The following is a 17,863-nucleotide window of genomic DNA, read 5'->3' as shown; positions in this document are numbered from 1 at the left end:
TTTATTTGGGCAGCTTCACCAGTGAAGGGGTAGGTACCCACGGCCAGGCCCAGGGAAGGTGGGAAATATAACAGAAGACCTCCCCTCAATAAGCTGGGACCCCAAAGGGCCACACACCCAGGCAAGGGCTGAGCAGCCTTCCAGGAAAGAGAGGCCCACTGGAGTCCCATGGATGGTACTAAAAACCCCAGACTCAAGCTTGGCTTCAGGTGGTCTTGGATGGGTTGTGTTGCCAGGAGTCTCGGAACAGGGTATGCACACCGTCACTGGAGAAAGGTACGTTCATCCTAGTCCACAACCACTCAGACCAAATGTTCAAATGCAATAACCAAGTTACAGTCAAAGATACCCTGGAATTCCTGGGAACCGGACACTAGGCCTGAGAACAAACCCACAAGACAGACACTAAAAACAGAGAAGAAACTTCAGACACAACAGATATGCCTATTCTTCTTAACTCAATAAAAGTTTGAGGATCCCTGCAGAGAACAGGAAACTATAAAAAGGGACAAAGCAGAGTGAAAAAGAACCAAATAGAATATCTAGAAATAAAAAGGCTTCACTAACCAAATTTTAAACTCACTGAACATATTTAACAGGAGATGCATTCTAATGCTATTCTATCCAATTCTTTGAAGGATAGTTGAGCCCCATTAAAGGGGCCATGACAGCCCACTAATGGGTCAGAACCTGTGTCTGAATGAAACACCTTGCCCTGGAGCATCCTGGCAGAGGCGTGAAGCCAGAAGTGATCCCTCTCTGCTCCTGATTCCTCTGTATCTTTCTGGGAAACTTATTACCTAGAATGTGTCAAATTTGTCTTTTTCTCTTACACAGATCCTCCCTTACAGCCTCCCACAACACATGTCAGAAAATGCCTGTTGAATGAATAAATGATTTGAGCCCTCTAAAATGTCTGTGACCCACCCCTGTCACATCTCCATGCTTTCTCTCTGCTGTGCTTTTTGCCCAAAGGCAGCCCTGTCAAAACCCCCAGGAGGGGCCAGAACCTTCCTTCTTATCGAGCTGCAGGGCAGGAGGGCAGAGAGAAGAAAGGGTGGAAGGGGAGCCAGGAGACTGGGCCCACACAGGAGTAGCAGCATCAAAGGCCAAGAGAAAAGTCTGGCTCCAAGGGGCTTTCCTACAGGAAGGACTGTGTGTGCTGGGGGGCATGTACCTGTGTGTGAGGGGGCACAGGACTGGTGAGGCTGCAGACAAGAGGATATTCACTTATTAAATAAAGTCAATTGACATTCCCTGAAACTAAAACCACTGCACTACCAAAAATCACTAACAGTACATAGAATCATCCAGAGGTGGTGAGAGCTTTAAAAAATACAAACTCTCAGGTTCCCCACAGAGCTTGGTGGGTCTGGGATGAGGCCTGGGAATATGCATTTTTAAAGGCATCCCACCAACACTAATCCCAAATTGTTCTGTTCCCCAACCAAGGTTGAAAAGCACTAGCAGAGGCTTCAAGACAAGTACAGAGCACAGAGAAGAAAGTTATACAGCCCCAAGAATGCATAAGCTCTGAATAAACCCTGTAAACATGTGCTTTTAGTCTTTTTCAACATTTAAACTCAACCTGCAGAACAAAACACCAAGGACTCCATTGTGGTTACAGAAGAGAGTGCAAAGCTTTTTCAGGCTTGATGCTGCAAAACTACAAGAGCATGCCTGAGGCGGCAGTGGAAGGCGGACCTAGGGCAGAGCACTGACAGAACGAGAAACGAAGCTGTGACTATGATACTGAGGTTTGCAACGGTGACAACAGAGGATCTACAGAGCAACAGGATGCTGCTGGGAAGATGAAGGGAGAGGAAGTGGTGGAATGAGCCAAGTAAGCTAAATTCTCATGGAATAAGCAAAACATTTAGAGACATGGGGTAGCAAGCAGAAGAAACAATGTAAAGAGTCAGAGATTACGTTCTCCTGTTACATACACTGTTGGAGGAGGCGCTAAATGGTACAAGCCCAGTGGGGAGCAACCCGCAGTCTTGATCAGAAGCAGAGACACCCCCTCCCTCTGACTCAGCAGTCTCACCGCTGGTCATTCATTCTAAGAGCACAGAATGTACAAAATGACAAGGGACAAGGGTCTTTGCTGCAGCCCTGTCAGGAATGATAATGATTAGAAACAGCCCAAGTGCCCATCAGAGGGAACTGGTTAAATAAATCACAACAGAGCTACATGGTAGACTGCTCTGCAGCTGTAAGAGAGAGTCAGAAGTCCTGACACATGCTACAGCCTGGGTACACCTTGGAGCCATTACGCTAAGTGAAATAAGCCAGTCACAAAAGGACAAATACGGTATGCTTCCACTCACACGAGGTACTTGGGATAGTCAGATTCACAGAGACGGAAAGTCAGATGGTGGTTGGGGGTTAATGGGGTGGGAATGGGGAGTTATTATTTAATGGGTATAGAGTTTCAGTTTTACAAGCGGAAAAACAGTTCAGTGGATAGATGGTGGTGATGGGTGCACAACAGTGAGAGTGTGCTTAATGCCACTGACCTGGACACTTAAAAAATGGTTAGTATGGTACATTTTGTGTGGATAGTCACCACAATTAAAGGTCAATAAATATTTTTTAAATGCTTAAAACTATGCAATCTGTAGGAACACTGTTTCACAGTTGCCTGGGATACAGAAAAAAAATGAGTTTTAATTATTTTGGGGGGGATAACTAGGTTTATTTATTTATTCATTTATTTTTAATGGAGGTACTGGGGGATTGAATTCAGGACCTCATGCATGCGAAGCACGTGCTAGACCACTGAGCTATACCGTCTCCCAAAAATGAATTTTTAAATGAAAAAAAGAAAGAGAATTCAAGATCTCTATATAGTAATATAGAAAGGTCTCCAGTAGGATCTACCCACAGTAAGATGCATAAAGTAAAAACAGCAAAGAATAGAACAGTGTTTATGGAATGCTACTCCTGTGTGAAAAAATGGGGGAAACCTGAATATATGTTTGCATTTGCACTAAGGACCCCTGGTGGATGCATAAGAAACTAAAGAAAGTAGCTACCTAAAAGGACAAGAGTGTCTCGAGATGGGAGAGGGCAGTGGGAGCAGACTCTCAATGGATATTTGCAGACAGTTTTGAGGTTTTAACTGTATGAATAAATTACCTAATCAGATTCTCCAGTACTGTTGTCCCTGGAGATGAGGACAGGAGGTGAGTGAGACTGGGTGGGGGCACCGCTGCTCCCGCATAGATCCTAGAGCATGTATTTGTATTACTTTTATAAAAAGGAAAAAGAAAAGATTGAGAACAAAATTTTAAGTGGCTGATAAACATATGAAAAGATGCTCCATCTCACTAGAAGTCAGAGGAATGCAAAGTAAAACCACAGTGAGATGCCATTTCATACCCAGCGGGCTGGGAGACATTTAAAGTGGGACAAAACCAAGTGTGGCAAGGATGGGTGTGCAGCAAGGGCACCGGCTGTGCACCCCAGTCTGTCGAGAAGGGGCAGAGGTGAAAGTGCACAGCCCCCATGGAAGGCAGCAGGGCCATTCCTTGTAAGACAGAAGGGCTTCTGCCTCCCACCCAGGTCACCCTCCCTCGGAACACACCCAAGAGACCCTGTCCACAAGCTAGGGAGACATACGTGTGCAGAGTGCTCACTGCAGCAATTGCCAAAAACTACAAATGAGCAAAACGTCCACTAACAGGAGAAGCGATAGAAGGACTGCAGTTCACTCACCCAGTGGAATATTACATATCTTAATTAAACAGATGAACTAGACCCACACAGGTCAATATGGGTAAATCTCAAAAACAGTGCAGAATGAAAAAAGTGCAGAAAGATGTGTACAAAAGGCTACCTTCGGCGGGGTGTGTGTGTGTGTGTGTGTGTGTGTGTAGCTCAGTGGTAGAGTGAGTGTATGCTTGGTGCGCACAAGGTCCTGGGTTCAATCCCCAGTTCCTCCATTAAGGAAAAAAAGGGTCACCTTCAATACACAGGTTATAAAAATAGGAAAGAATACCTTATATAATTCATGGAAATATCTCTATGTACTAACAGCGAAAGCACAAAAACAGGCCCCTGAATAACAGAACACCCATTTCTGAGAGTGTCTGCCTCTGGGAGGGAGGAAGGAGGAGGGGTCAGGGGGCTTCCGCTCCAGGCATAAGATGCTATCTCTTTAAAAATGAAAAGCCCTGAAATAAATGCTGCAAAAAGGATTCGACAGAGCTCAGTAATGGGTTCATGGGTGTGTATTTTCCTCTGTACTTTTGTGTAGTTGAAACAGGTCTTAATAATAATAATAAAAGTAGCAGTCAGCCGGGCTTGGAAGATGGACCGGTAGAGCAGAAGCACAAGGCTGGGTGGAGGGTACCCAGCCTGCAAGCACAGGGAGGCCACCTCATCAGCCCCCTCCCGGCACCTGCCCCCCACTGGGTGGGTAAGTGGCCCCTATACATTTGTGGGGTTACTATAGCTGGGGGTGTGAGGGCTGAGCTTCCCTGAGGGAGCCTGGGAGGTGAGTCCTGCACTGGGTCTCCCGTGCCCAGCATGGAGGAGGAGAAAGAGAAGGGCTTGTGGGAGGGAACCCGCCCAGACCTGGCCTGACCAGGACAACAGGACTCAGAGCAGCCATAACCCAAGACCCCGACAGCAAAGCAGACATCAGGGAGGCTGGGCTGGCAGAGGGGCCTTACCCACTGGGGCACTGGCAGTCTGGGCCTCCCAGGGGCCCTGCAAACTCTGGAAAGAATTTCCTGAACATGTCAGGGCTTGGGATGGGCTTGGAAGGTGGCGGGAGCTGAAAACACAAACAGGGTGCTAACTAGAAGCTGATGGAGGCAGTCAGGGGGCTTCACAGCCTTTGCCAGCCCAGTCTGGGGACCTCTGGGGTCAGTAGGTGAAGGAGGACAAAGCTGTAGGGGAGAGAGGGAGAGACCACGTTCCCAGTGATGGTTGAGCCCAGCTCAGGGGCAGCACCTCTGGGGGCCTCAGGACACAGCCATCTCTGATGGCAAGCTTCTAAAATGCCTGCCATAGCCTCCTCACCCTTGCTGGAACCTCCCTCCAGGGTCCAGCTATTTGTAGGAGAAACACAGAACAAAGAGAGTGAGGACTCCAGAGCTGGAGGCCAAGCTCCACTTTTTTCGTCTCTAGCTTCAGTTTCAAAGCTGAAGAGTCCGCGTCTCTCGTCCCAAGTTCCCAGGCTCCAACCTGTACCCGCCAGCCATGGGGCCACACGGGGAAGACCTGGTTCTGTCCCAGAAGATGGGCTCTTCTCAGGTCCAAATAGGGCCACAGGGGGTCCAGAGGGACCTCTGCCTGCCTCACCAAGACACTGCAGGCCAGGCCAGAGGGCAGAGACAGCTAGAGGCTGGAGGCTGAGCCCCTCTGGCATCTCCCAAGCTGGCTGGGCCCAGCGAAGCCACGAGGACCCCAGGCAGCCCCTGATCCTGGGCGGGCCCTACTTCAGAGCTTTGGGAAAATGGAGAGGAAGAGAGAGGAGGGAGTGGGACAGAACGATGGGGAGGAGGACAAGAAGTCAAAGGAGCATTTGTTCTGCTAAATAGCTTTTTTGTTGTCAAAAATTGGCCCCAAACTCTGTCTACTGGAACCCCGGGGGCAAATCTTTCTTGGCCACACCCCCTTCCCTGTCACCAGGATCACACCACACAGCTGGTGGCGCACACCTCGACACACCATGCACCTGCTCCTCTCAGCCCCAGTCCCCTCTCTGCCCTGGCACAGCCCACCCTGGGGACCCTCACCACCCCCTCCAGAATGAGTTCTTCCCAAGAACTCACCCAAATCCCTCATCTAGGGCAGAAATTTGCCCCCCAGCCGCAGCTGCAAAGCTTTCCTCTATCTGCCTCCAGGAAAGCCCCAGGCCCCCTGTCTCTACTCACTCCCAACTTCAGGGCCCAGGGACAATCATGGTCAGAGCTGCACCTCCAAACAGGGGGCCCGCACAAATCCCCCGAAACCCCCATGTTTATCAAGAGCATAGCCGATAAATATGAGGAACAGCAGAGGGACTGCTGTGGCTGGAGGGAATGAGAGGGTCAAGGAGTAGAGGATGAGGTGAGAGGCCACACAGGACAGAAGGGTCTAGGGTAGTGAGAAAAGTTCAGTGCCAGAGGTGGGTTCCACACATCCAGGCACGTCCTGACCTAAGATCTCCCCAGGCAAAGCCCCCACTCAGAGGCCTGTGACGAAAGCAGGAGCAGAATGATAGACGTGGGGCCCCCTGCAGGCTGGGAGGCATCCCCCATCTCCTCCACATTCGGACAGATGGGCAAGGCCCCCAGCAGGAAGACAGCCAAGGATGCTGCAGGATTGTCTTAAATCCCACTTGCCTCCCAGCATCCCTCTCAAAGACAATCCCAGCTGATCTCTCTCTCTCTCCCCAGAGGAGCAGCCACGTGGGCAGACGAGGTGGCACCGCCTGGCATGTTCCTGCCTGCTCCCACCCCGCCCACCACACCCAGGCTCTGTCTGCCCAACTGTCTGTCTCAGCCTCACAGGTAATCACCACAATGCACAGTGACAGCAGACTATCATTTCATTCTCAGCTGGACCGAGGAGCCCACTGAACAGACACAGAGGCCCCGAGAGGGAAGGCACTTGCCCAAAGGTCACACAGCAGAGCCAGGTCTGGGTGCCACAAGCTCCCTAGAACAAAAGTCATCCATATCACCCAGGGCTGAGGCCATGACCAGGGCCAGGAGAAGGGACCTGGGGACCATGAGGTTCAATCCCTTCACCACACCGGTGAGGAAACCGCAGTACAGAGAAAGAGTTCTCACCCTGGACCTCCGAACACCTGGACAGATTCTCTTTTCCTCCCCTGTTCCCTCAGAAAACACCCAGTAATGCAGACAAAGAAAGCCTTGTGGGTGGTGGGAAGTTCGGGGGAGAATGGGACCCCTGCCAGAAGTGGGTGTGCCCCTGAGAAGTGGGGTGTGGCCCCCAGGAAAAGAAAGAAGGGGCCATCCTGCCAAGATGGCATCATGCAAACCAATGGGGGAGTCCACAGACAGCACGAAGGCTGCAGGCAGAGCCTTTTCTAACCCGATACTGTAGATGCGGGTTGAATGGATTCTGTCCCAGGTCCAGGATTCAGCAACCTGGGAGGGGAATTGGTGGGGGCGCAAAGTCTCACCTCGGAACTTCTTAGGGGGGTTGTCCAGGTCCCCAGCCGCGGGCTCCACCACACAGCGGTCATCCACCAACCTGGGGTACAAGGCAGCTGGGTCAGCGGGAGAGAACAGACCCACCTCCCCAGGCACCCCTCCCTTGGGACAAGGGATTCCAGAGAACCAGGGAGGCCTCCAAAGAAGAATCTCCCCATCACTGACCACCCTCTGCCAACAAGTCATTCCCTTTCCCGAAACTACTCTTAAAAGGCAAGTTCTCTTGAGTGGGGGTGGGGGAAAAGCACAGAGACACACAGCCTGCCCCTGACCCCTTGGCCAGAGCCGGAGCTGTCCCATGGGGGTCTGCTGCCAGTCTGGGTTGTCCCACACTGTAACTCCCGTCATAACTCTGAATCCTGCCCAGACCTGAAAGGGCAGTGGGCAATGGAGGAGGGAGAGACAGAAAGGGACCAAGAGACAGAGACATGGACAGGAAGGGAGAATTAGAGCAAGGGAGGGGGATAAAGACATAGAGACAGAAAACACAGAGTCAGGAAGATAAACAGGATAAGAAACAGAAGGAGAGAGAATAAAGCTGGGTGGACAGATGAGAGAAGCTTATGAGACACCAAACTAGGGGAACAGGCTTTCGGGTCTCAAAGACAGGACAATGAAGACTGCACCTTCCCGACCTCAGTCAGGCCCATTTCATACCCTCCTCTGTGACCAGAAATCCTTCCCTTACAGCCATGGCTGGGGTTAATCCTGAGTCTCCAGAGAACATCCACCCACCCACCCATCTGTCCATCCATCCATTCCTACATTCTTCAGTGCCACTCTCGCCTCTAGGATGGAGGGATGGTGATGAACCACCATTTCAGAGGCCAGCTGTAACTCAGCACCTCGCAACCGCTGCCTCTGAATTCTCACCAACTTCCCCACAAGGGGCTAGTCATGAGCACCATTCTACAGAGGAGGAAACTGGGTTTGAAGATTAAATAATTGGTCTGAAGTCACAGAGCTAATTCCAAAGCCTTCTTCTGTTCCTCCCCTCCTTGGATTGGCTACCAAGGCCTTTTGTGATCTGACCTCCACCCACTCCCTAGCTAGCTTCACAACTTCCTTGCCCCTGCTGTACTAAACCTCCAGGTGATCCCATGGTCCCTGGAGCTCTCATCTCTACCAAAGTGGTCCCAGCAGCCAGCAATCCCCTCATGCCCAGCCCACCCTGGCTCCCCTCCAAGCCCCAGGCCTGGCAGACCTTCCTTCCTTTTTCTACCTTCAGCCCTTCCCATTCTGTGAAGCCTTCCTTGGCCAGTGCCGTCCCTCCCTCGTCGCCCTCCCCCTGTGTTCCTGCAGCACCTGGTCCTGTCCTCTCCCACTGCCGTGTCTCTTTCTACTGCGACTACTTCCCATGTCTACACTGAGAGTTCCTTGACGACAGGATCCTGGATTTTTCCCTTCGGAAGCACCAGCACTTTTTATGATGCAGATAATAATAATAATAATAATAATAATAATAATAATAATAATAATAATAATAATAATAATAATAATAATAATAATAATAATAATAATAGCAAGCAGAATTTTGTTTCAAATGTTTTCTTGTATTATTTAATTTTCTAAATCTACTTTGTTATTATTTCCATTTTGCAGGTAGGAAAATCAGAGTATGGAGAGGTTAAACAATCTGGCCAGAGACCCACAGCCAGCAAGCAGCAGAGCTGGGCTTTGAAGCCAGGATGTGTGGCTGCTGTGCGGGGACCTCACAGTGATGGGAGGGGAGAGAGCGGCTTGCTGTGAGGACCCACTGGGTCTCCTTCCCCATCCCTGGCCTCCAGCTCAGTCCTTGGCCTCTCCCCTTCTCCATCTGCACTCACGCCCTTGGTCATCTCAGCCACGCACGTGAGTTCAAAGCACCACTTATACATTCACTGTTGACTCCCCCATCCACCTCCGCCACCCTCTTCCCCCAAACTCTAGATTCGTAGATGTAAACGCCCACTCCACATCTCCACCTGGATGTCCACATGCATCTCAAACTCAGTGTGTTCAAAACCGAGCTCCAGGTCTTCCCCCTAAATGTGCTCTTCTTCTTGAAGTCATCCCCATCTCAGATGATGGCAACTCCATCTTTCCAGTTGCTTGGGCCAAAAACCTTGGACCAATCCTTGGTCCTCTCTTCTACTCATCCCTCACACCGAATCTGGGAGGAAACCCTGTGGGCTCTATCTTCAAAATACATGTGGAATCTGACATCTTTTCATCATGCTGCCACCACCACCTGGTCCAACACCACTGGGCCGGCTCCCCAGCGGCTCTCTGGATGTTACATCTCTGGATGTAACTGCCCCCTCATTGGCCTCCTGACACCTCCTTTTCTCCCCCTACAGCCTATTTCCCACAGAGCAACAGAGAGACCCCTTTAAAAGGTAAGTCAAATCAGGGCAGGGGTCTTCACCAAACCCTCCAGAAACACTCACCTCAGAGAACAAGCCAAGAATTCGCAATGGCCTGAAAGACCCTGCATGACCCACCCCGTCACCTCTCAGGCCTCATGTCCTCCCCCTGCCCCTCACCCACTCTTCCCCACTCCAGGCTCCACAGCCTTCCAGGAGACTTGACACTGCCTCTTCCCTCTGGAACTCTCTGCCCTCAGACACCCCCCTAGGTCCCTCCCTCACCTCCTTCAGATTTTGGCTCAAATGACCCATTCCTCCTGACACCCTCGCTCTCTATCCTTTTTAAAATTGTAAACTGTTTCTTCCCACACTTATCCTCCTTGCTGCCTCACTGTTCTCCATATAACCACCCGGCCTGCTATATATTTTACTTAGTTGGGTTACTAACCCCTTCCCCCAACCTGGGATGGAAGATCTGTGAGGACAGGGATGTGTCTATTTGGCTTCCTTCTGCATCCTCAGCATCTGGACCATCTGCCTGGCGCAGAGCGGGCACACACAAAATACATATTGAGTGAATTAATCATTTTAACTAGCTGCAGAGGGAAGAAGTCCCTGCCTCAAGGAGCTGAAAATCTCATTGAGAAGACAAGTCATATACTCAGAAGAGTTAATGATATAAGGAATATGCACAGTGCCAACTGTGGTACCAGCTGTGGATTCTGTCCCAGGAAGGGAGAGGGCAGAGCCCGACCAATCAGAAAAGGTGTGAAAGAAGAGGCAGGAACTATGCAGAGCCTTGAATAATTCATTGAATTTCCTGTAAGACATGAGTGAATCAGATTAGCTCCTTGTCTCTTGGCAAAGCCCTGAGGGGAGGGAACACGTGATGGATAAGTTTTGGTAGGGAAGTTTTGGTAGGGGAGGAGAGAAAGCGCTGGCCAGAGCCTGGGACCTGCACTGCCAGGGCTGCTGGACAGCCACAAGGCATCATGGAAGTCAGTGCAACTGAGGAGAGGCTGGGGGAGCCCCCCCCACAGCCCCCATCTTGATCAGTGCACAAGGCCCTGTGGAGGCCACCTCCTCAGAGACTCCCAGTCTGAGGAAAAAACCCATCCCTCCACTGGGAACTCCTTGTCTAGGTCACACTTGCAGGAAAAAGACATGCAAATTAGGATGCCTGGGGTGCTTTTCCTAATCCCCCTGGCACATGTCCGCCTGGTCATTATGTGGATGTCCATCTGTCCCCGCCCACTCTGGCAGAGCTTCTGAAGCCCTGATGTCTCCAACTCAGCCCCTCTCCAGTGCCCGGTGGGCTACAAAGCAGAGCACATTGGGGAGTACAAGCTGAAGCCACTTAGAGATGCAGAGGGATTGGTCAGGAGGGGAGCATAGCCTCCAGGAGGAGAATTTCAACAAGATTGGGAAGGAAAACATCCCAGACCTGCAGCCAAGAGGGGACAACAATAGTCTGTATGAGGGGCCAGAACAGGGAAGAAGACATGTGGGAGGGTAAAAAAGGCAGGGGGCTCCCAGAAGGTACTGGAAAACAAGGTCAGGAAGATGAGACTTTCAGAGCTTCCTCCTGCCTCCAGCATTCCATACCCTCCTTCCTCCAAGTCTGGATCCTAGATGAGCAAAATCAACATTGTCTGGGAACATTCTGCACCCCTACCCTGCATCCTCTAAGGGATGGTACCTCGCCCTCCCCAGCTTTTCATTTCCTATCTGATGCTTAGGGCAGCATCAGCAGGATGTTTAGGGAGTCCAGAATGTCCCTAAGCGCCCCCGCAAAAGCCTCCCTTCCATTACTCTGAACGTACTCCTTAGGATTGAGGCATCCCAAGAAGATGCTATCCGGCAGAAGGGGACGGCTATTGACATCGCTATTAACAGATAAGCAGGAAAGCCTGATTATCAGATGGGCTGCAGGGAGACTCAAGGCCAGAGCGAAGCCCGAGGAGGGCCAGGACACCAGACAGCTAAGCTCTGATGAAAGGGGAGCCTCAAAGGGCCCGGCAGGGTCTTCTGTCCCTGTGGGTGGGTGGAGCAGCCGTACGGGGGTCGCCGAGCACCCCGGCCCCGCCCCGGCCTGCCGAGACCCCACCCCCGGCCCGCCAAGACCCGACCCAAGCGCAGAGGCAGCAGCGCACTCTCCGCCCGCCGGGGCCTCGCCCCCGCCGCCAAGCGAAACTCGCCGCCCCGCGTGTGGCCGTCGCCCCAGCTGCGCCACCGAGGGAATGCGAGCGCGGCCTCGCCCCGGCCTGCCGACTACAAGCCGCTGCTAGGACTCTGGGCCTGGGCCAGGCGCGCCTTGAGGCGGCGGGGGGGCGGGCGCGGGACCAGCCGCCTGCGCCCTCGCTTTCCTCCCTGGCCCGGCTCGGCTGCCCGCGGAGGGCGGCCCTGGGGGACCCCTCCTCACCTGATGGCACCCACGCCCTGGGCCGTAACCCCCCTCACTTTCCCTCGTGGTGGAGGCATCTGTGTTGATTATATTAGCCTGGTCACAGGTGTCCGGCTTCCGATGCACACCTGGCATTGTAACCAGAACCGGGCTATCCAGAAGTTGCTTCACCGTCCCCCTCCCCTCCTGAGCGCCTCCATCTCCGCCCAAGATCCCAGGAAGGGCCTACTCCCATGTTCTGCCAGCCCTCTGATCTCGCTGATCCACCACCACGACTTTGCACATGCAGAGGTCCCCTCCGAGTCCTGCCATCTTCAAGGCCCCTTAAGCTCCTTCCTGCAGAGTTCCCTGCCCATTTCTACCGCAGGCATCGCCTCTCATCTAAAGACTGTGGCACTCCAGCCAAGATCACCTTAGAAAAACTGACCGTCCAATGGGCAGAACACGTTTAACTTATAAATCGTTTTTACATCCATTACCTCATTCTATTCTTAGCACAGTCCAGCATAAGGTTCACACAGAAGGTACCACCTGGGGCCACACAGCTGGTAGTAGTTGGCACAAGTACAATTTAGGGCTCCACGGGTTCAACAAAACCTTACTGCCAAGGGATTATGTGCGGGGTATGACCCCCCACCTTTCTGCCCACCATGCTGAGTGTGTGAGGACAGGAGCCATGTCCTACACCTGTGCAAACCACCCTCCACTCCTCCACCCCCACCAGCCTAACAGACACTTGGAAGTCCTGACGACAGTCTGCTGTGAGCCTTCCATCTGTTGGGAAACACAAGATAGGTTTGAGCCTGCACTGTGCAGGCCCCAATAGGGCATCAGTAGAGTAGGCAAGAAGATGGGGTAAGGGCAGACAGGGTCTGGCAGGAAGCCTGTGGGAAGGCCTGCCCTGGACCCTATGAATAGGAGCTGGCTGACAACTCTACTCTAGAAGGATGTGGAGGAAGGTATTGTCCCTGAAATGTCCATGGGATCTGCACCCCAAGACCTTGGTCTGAGGGAAGAGGGGAAGGCAGATGCATCCAGGGACCTGGCTGGCCCCATTCTGCCCAGGGTGGACTTTGAGATCCATGTGGGAGCCATGGAAAAGACAGTGGGGCGGGTCAGGGCTGTCTGTTCAGATTAGATAAGGAGGAGGAAGAAGGGAGCTAGAAGTGGGGCAAGTGAGTATCAGAGGAGCTGGAATCAAAGCCTGCACCTACTAGTTTGGCCAGCATTTGAGCAGCCAAGGGATGAGGAATCCAGACTGGAGAAATCCCCAAGGGTCCCTAGACAGCCCTTCCCTAATCTAGCCTGGAAAAGAGGCTGGAGGGGGAAACTAATGAGCTCAGGTCACACAAGTTAAAGGAACAGCCAGTTCCAGACCCCAGATCTCCTGACTCCCAGCCCAGGGCACTGGCCACCACCCCACAGATCTAGGCCAGACCTATGGAAGGCCACTCCCAAAGCAGGCACTGTCAGAATGCTGGGATTGGCTGGTTGTGGATGGGGGCCTTGGATTCCCCCTCCCGAAATACCCAAAATCACACTCATTAGGTGGGAGTGAGGAGGAATGTTGCAAGAGGAACCCAGGTTCACTGGTTGGGATCCCTGGCTCATCAGAGAAAAGAAATTCACTTCTGCATCCCTGCAAAAATATCCATTTACTCAACCTCTACGTGTCTGTCGTTACCAAGGATCCACCATGAGCCACCGAAGGGACCAGTACATGGAATTTAAAACAAGCATGGCTTATCCCTTCAGAGAGCTTAAGTCTAGAAAGGACAGTAAGCCATAGACTCAGGGAACCCCAAGAATCTCTCCAGTGAGGAATGGAGGCAGCAAAAGTGAGTAAACTTGGCCGGACAGAAACAAAGGCCCTTGGCCAGGGAGCAAGACTTTGGGGCGCTGCCTCTGCCTGCAGGCTCAGATTTCTGGCTCTCAGGACAGGATGGGCTCTGGCGGATCCTGGGTTCTCAGCTGTGCTGCCAGGAGCACGGGAAGAAATGTCAACTAGGCCAAGGAAAAGAGGGATGGGGAGCAGGAGAGACAAGAGGAGATGCTGAGAAGAGACAGAGAAGAGGGGCAACCGTGGACTACCCAGCCCACCCACATCTCCTACGTTGGCCTTGCTGGGCCCAGGCTTCCTGCCTGCTCTCTATCCAGGAACTGGGCTCACAGCCTGTCCCGGCTGACATAGTAACTGAGGCTGGAGGAGCCTCAGCAAGGCAGTCCTGAGGCCCGGCCCATCTGGATCCAGACCTCTGCAGAGCTCTCTGGAAACAGCAGCAAAAGCAGCCCTGACAACTCCAGAAGGTGAGACAGTCTGCAGTCTCCCCACAACCTCCCCATCAGGAACTAAGTGTATATCAGGGTGGGAAAGAAGCAAGTGGGAGCAGGGCACTGTTTTAGATTAAAGGAGATTTAAGATGCATAAGAATCAAATGTAACACGTGGGCCTTAATTGGATCCTGATTTAAAGAAACCAGTGGTCAAGGTCAGACTAAGAACAGTGGAGTGTATCTGACTATGGATTGGGCATTGGATGCTATTAGGAAATTACTAATTGGTGTGATAACAATACTGTGGTTACCCAGGAACATATCCTATCTCTTAGAGATGGAAAGTGAAGTATTTAGAGGCGAAAACATGCAATGTATGTAATTTACCATGAAGACTTCAGCAAAAAATAAATATAGCAAATATGGCAAGATGTGAGCGATTATTAAGTCTAGGTGGTGGGCACTTGGGTTTTCTAAGTGGTTCTCTCTACTTTTTATAAATTATATTTATGCCTCTGGCTGGCAGTAAGAGGTCAAAGGCACAGCATAGGTCAAAGCTGTACATACTCTGTAAAGTCTACTCACTGCCAGCAGCAGCAACATCTCCGAGACAGACTTCACCCTCCCTCTCATGACCTAGAAACACTCATTTCTAGACTCAGACTGTGGAGAGGCTGGCTCTCCTGCAGGCTAGAGGAAGAGGGGTGATGGCTGGCTGGCTGGCTGAGTGAGTGATGGGAGAGGGATTTGTGAACCAAATATGCACAGGTGTCTGCCTCAAACACCTGCAGCTGCCCCATGGCTAAGAGTTATGTTCACTGTCTCTTAGGGCTCTGCCCACCTGCCAGCCAAAAGAATTTGTACCTTTACATACCACTGGGATCATGTTACTCCCCTATTCAATCCCCTGCAAGGAGTCCCTACTGCCCTTCTCCCCAGGTGGAAACCCCTCTGCAACATGTTGCCACCCAGCCCCAGACTCACCCTACACTCTAGGCTCACTGTGTTGTCAAGGCCCAGCCTCATTTCTGCCCCTACGGTCCCTGGCATGAAAAGTCCTGCAGCCTCCTCTCTGGTGGATTCCTGCTACGTGACCCCTGGCAAGTTGTTCAGCCGTGTTAAGCCAGGGGTCCTCACCACAGGGAACCTGGTTGCAGGTACAAATGCTGGGTACCATTGCCACTCCTCCGTGTGACCAGCCTGACAGGGGGGCTCAGAGCTCACATTCAGAGGCCTGTGATGAGACCCCTCAGGCCTACTTTCCTCCTCTCTCACAGCCCCCGCTTCCAGGGAGGAGCCTCCAGCTCCATGTAGTGAGCTGGCCTGGGGGCAGACTGCAGGGGCTCCAGCCGTGTGCTGGTGGGTATCAAAATTCAGAAACCTCCCAGAGCAGAAAGCTGCTGTGACCCCACCCTAAAATCCAGCACCATCACCCCACCCCCAGCCCAAGCCTCGGCCCCACCCACCCATAGCCCCACTGGGCCAAGTCGGGGAGAGGAGGCAGGGACCCAGGGTCAGGAATGTAGGGCAGGGCAGAGCATGAGCAAGAGGCTACAGCAGAATTCTTCAAAGTTGATGGAGTTGGAGTCCCAGTGGTGGAACCTGGGGGCCGAGTCTGTCCTCAGGCAACCCCTACACCACCCCTCTCTCCACTTCACCCACCCCCATCACTGCCACCACACCCAGCCTGGCCCAGCCTCAGGCCCAAAGGCTGGTCTTACTCCCCACACCCCTAGTACAACACTCTCAGACCCCTGCACCACAGGGTCCCTGTTTCCAACTTCACCACCAGAGTGATATGCAGAGTTAGAGAGAGCCTGTGAGGTAAAAGATATGTCTTCCCTTTCTGGGGATTTATGCTGAGCGGATAACTGGACAAGTGTTCAGGCGTGTGTGGACTAGGATGTTCAGTGCAGATTGTTTAGAATGGCAAAAATTTAGACACAAGCTGAATGCTCAGTATTAGGGTAGCTTAAATAAATTAAGGAACATCATACCAGGGGACACCATGCAACCTCAACAGTGGTGGGCTGGCTCAGGAAAATACAGCTTAACATATTCCCACAAAAAAGACAGGACACAAGGCCAGATGTGCGGTGTGGTATCGTTTTGTAAGTGTGTGAGTGCATAAGAGGCTAGGAACACTGTCCATACAATCACAGTGGTATTCCTGATCATTTTTGGTTTGAGTTTTTCAAATTTCCTCCATGGAGCATATATTATTTTTTAATCAGGAAAATAATACATATTTTCAAAATCTGCATGGATTGGCCAAGCAGAGACCCTGCCTTGGGACACAGGACAAGGGTAAGTCCAACATCTCATTCCAGTGAAATCACAATTAAATGAAAGCCAAGGGCAGGTCTGAAATCTGCCCAGGGAAAGCAGTCTGCACTGGAGGGGTGGTGCCCCCTCCTGGAATTACATGTGTCTCAGAGACTTGAGGCTCAAAAGGCCCTGACAGACCATCTCTCCCAGCTCTCCACTGTACAGACTAAAAGAGACCGCACCTTGTCTTGGTTGCCAGTGACTAATTTCCCAGTGACTAATTTCCCAATGACTAGAACAGTGCCTGGCACATAGTAGGCAGATGTTTGTTGAACGACTTGACGAAGTCTGATGAAGGCTAAAAGATGGGCTCTCTGGACCAAGGGGCAGGCAGACCCAACATGTAGGCTTCCTCGCAGCCCTCAGAAGGGATTCCCACCCCAGGTATAGAATAAAATCACTGGGGAGCTTTAAAAATCTTACCCTCAGACCCCAGCTCTAGAAATTTTGATACAGTTGGTCTGATATGGGTCTTGGGAGATGGAATATTTTCAAAGACCCCACGGGGATTCTCAGGTGCAAAAAGAGCACCTTGGAGGACATCCAGACTGACGGAAATACACTTTGAGAAGGCAGGGCCTTGCAAAAATCAAAGCAGTTAGTGACAAGGCAGAAGAGCCACGCCCCTGGGGCTCCTGACCCTGAAGACTTGGGGCTTCCTCCACATCTACCTCTACATTTTCTGGGTCTAGTGCCCACCCTCCTGGAGAAGCAGGTCAGGCTGGAAGGGGGACAGGGAACCCCAAGGGGGGTACTTCTGACTCTACTTCCCGTGATCATCCAGCCCCGGGTGACACAGGTTCAGAGGCCCTGAGAGCCCCACACGGTGCTCCAAGGCCCAGCCATGCGTGGGCAAAGGCAATCTGACGATCTTGGGAGCTCAACTGCCAAACCCCAATTCACCTGCACTCCCCAGCTTATCCCAGTGGTCTGGGGGCTGCCCCTCCAGGCACTTATAAAAGATCTTCAAGGAACTGGGTGTGAGACTCTGAGGGGCCTACCCTGTACACTCAGGGCCAGTTCTCCACTGCCACTGGCCAGGAGCCATATTAAAGCCCCAATCTGCCAATGTCGCCCTGGCCTCTGCTGCCCCCAACCCCGGGATGAAGGACAAGGCAGTGTCCCTGGCCATGCACTCCTGCCAAGAACAGGCGTGGGCCTGCCTTCCCTTCCCAGCTGAGGTCTCAACCTGCTCCAGGATCCACTCCCCAGACCCCTCCCGTCCTCCCAACCCAGAGTTAATATACAGTCTTCACCAGGAACTCTAATTATCCAGGCGGCTCTAATTGGCCTCCCCCTCTTTGCTCTACCGAGCCTGGCTGGAATTTGAAGGCT

The 17,863-nt window shown here is 52.1% G+C and overlaps 1 protein-coding gene across 2 annotated transcripts in view; it reads right to left on the bottom strand.

Annotated features, from left to right (window-relative positions):
* Nucleotides 1-17,863, bottom strand: part of ITPR3 (inositol 1,4,5-trisphosphate receptor type 3) — a 64,359-nt gene that overhangs the window by 43,157 nt on the left and 3,339 nt on the right. For both annotated transcript variants that reach the window (XM_031434911.2, XM_010994529.3), the window contains exon 2: nt 7,145-7,215. In XM_031434911.2, the coding sequence (XP_031290771.1) occupies nt 7,145-7,215 (71 nt within the window). The remainder of the gene's footprint in view (nt 1-7,144; nt 7,216-17,863) is intronic.

Source organism: Camelus dromedarius, chromosome 19 (genome assembly GCF_036321535.1).
Source record: "Camelus dromedarius isolate mCamDro1 chromosome 19, mCamDro1.pat, whole genome shotgun sequence".
Classification (NCBI taxonomy): Eukaryota; Metazoa; Chordata; class Mammalia; order Artiodactyla; family Camelidae; genus Camelus; species Camelus dromedarius.
The sequence above is the reverse complement of the archived record's forward strand: the minus strand, read 5'-3'. Positions and strand labels throughout refer to the sequence as shown.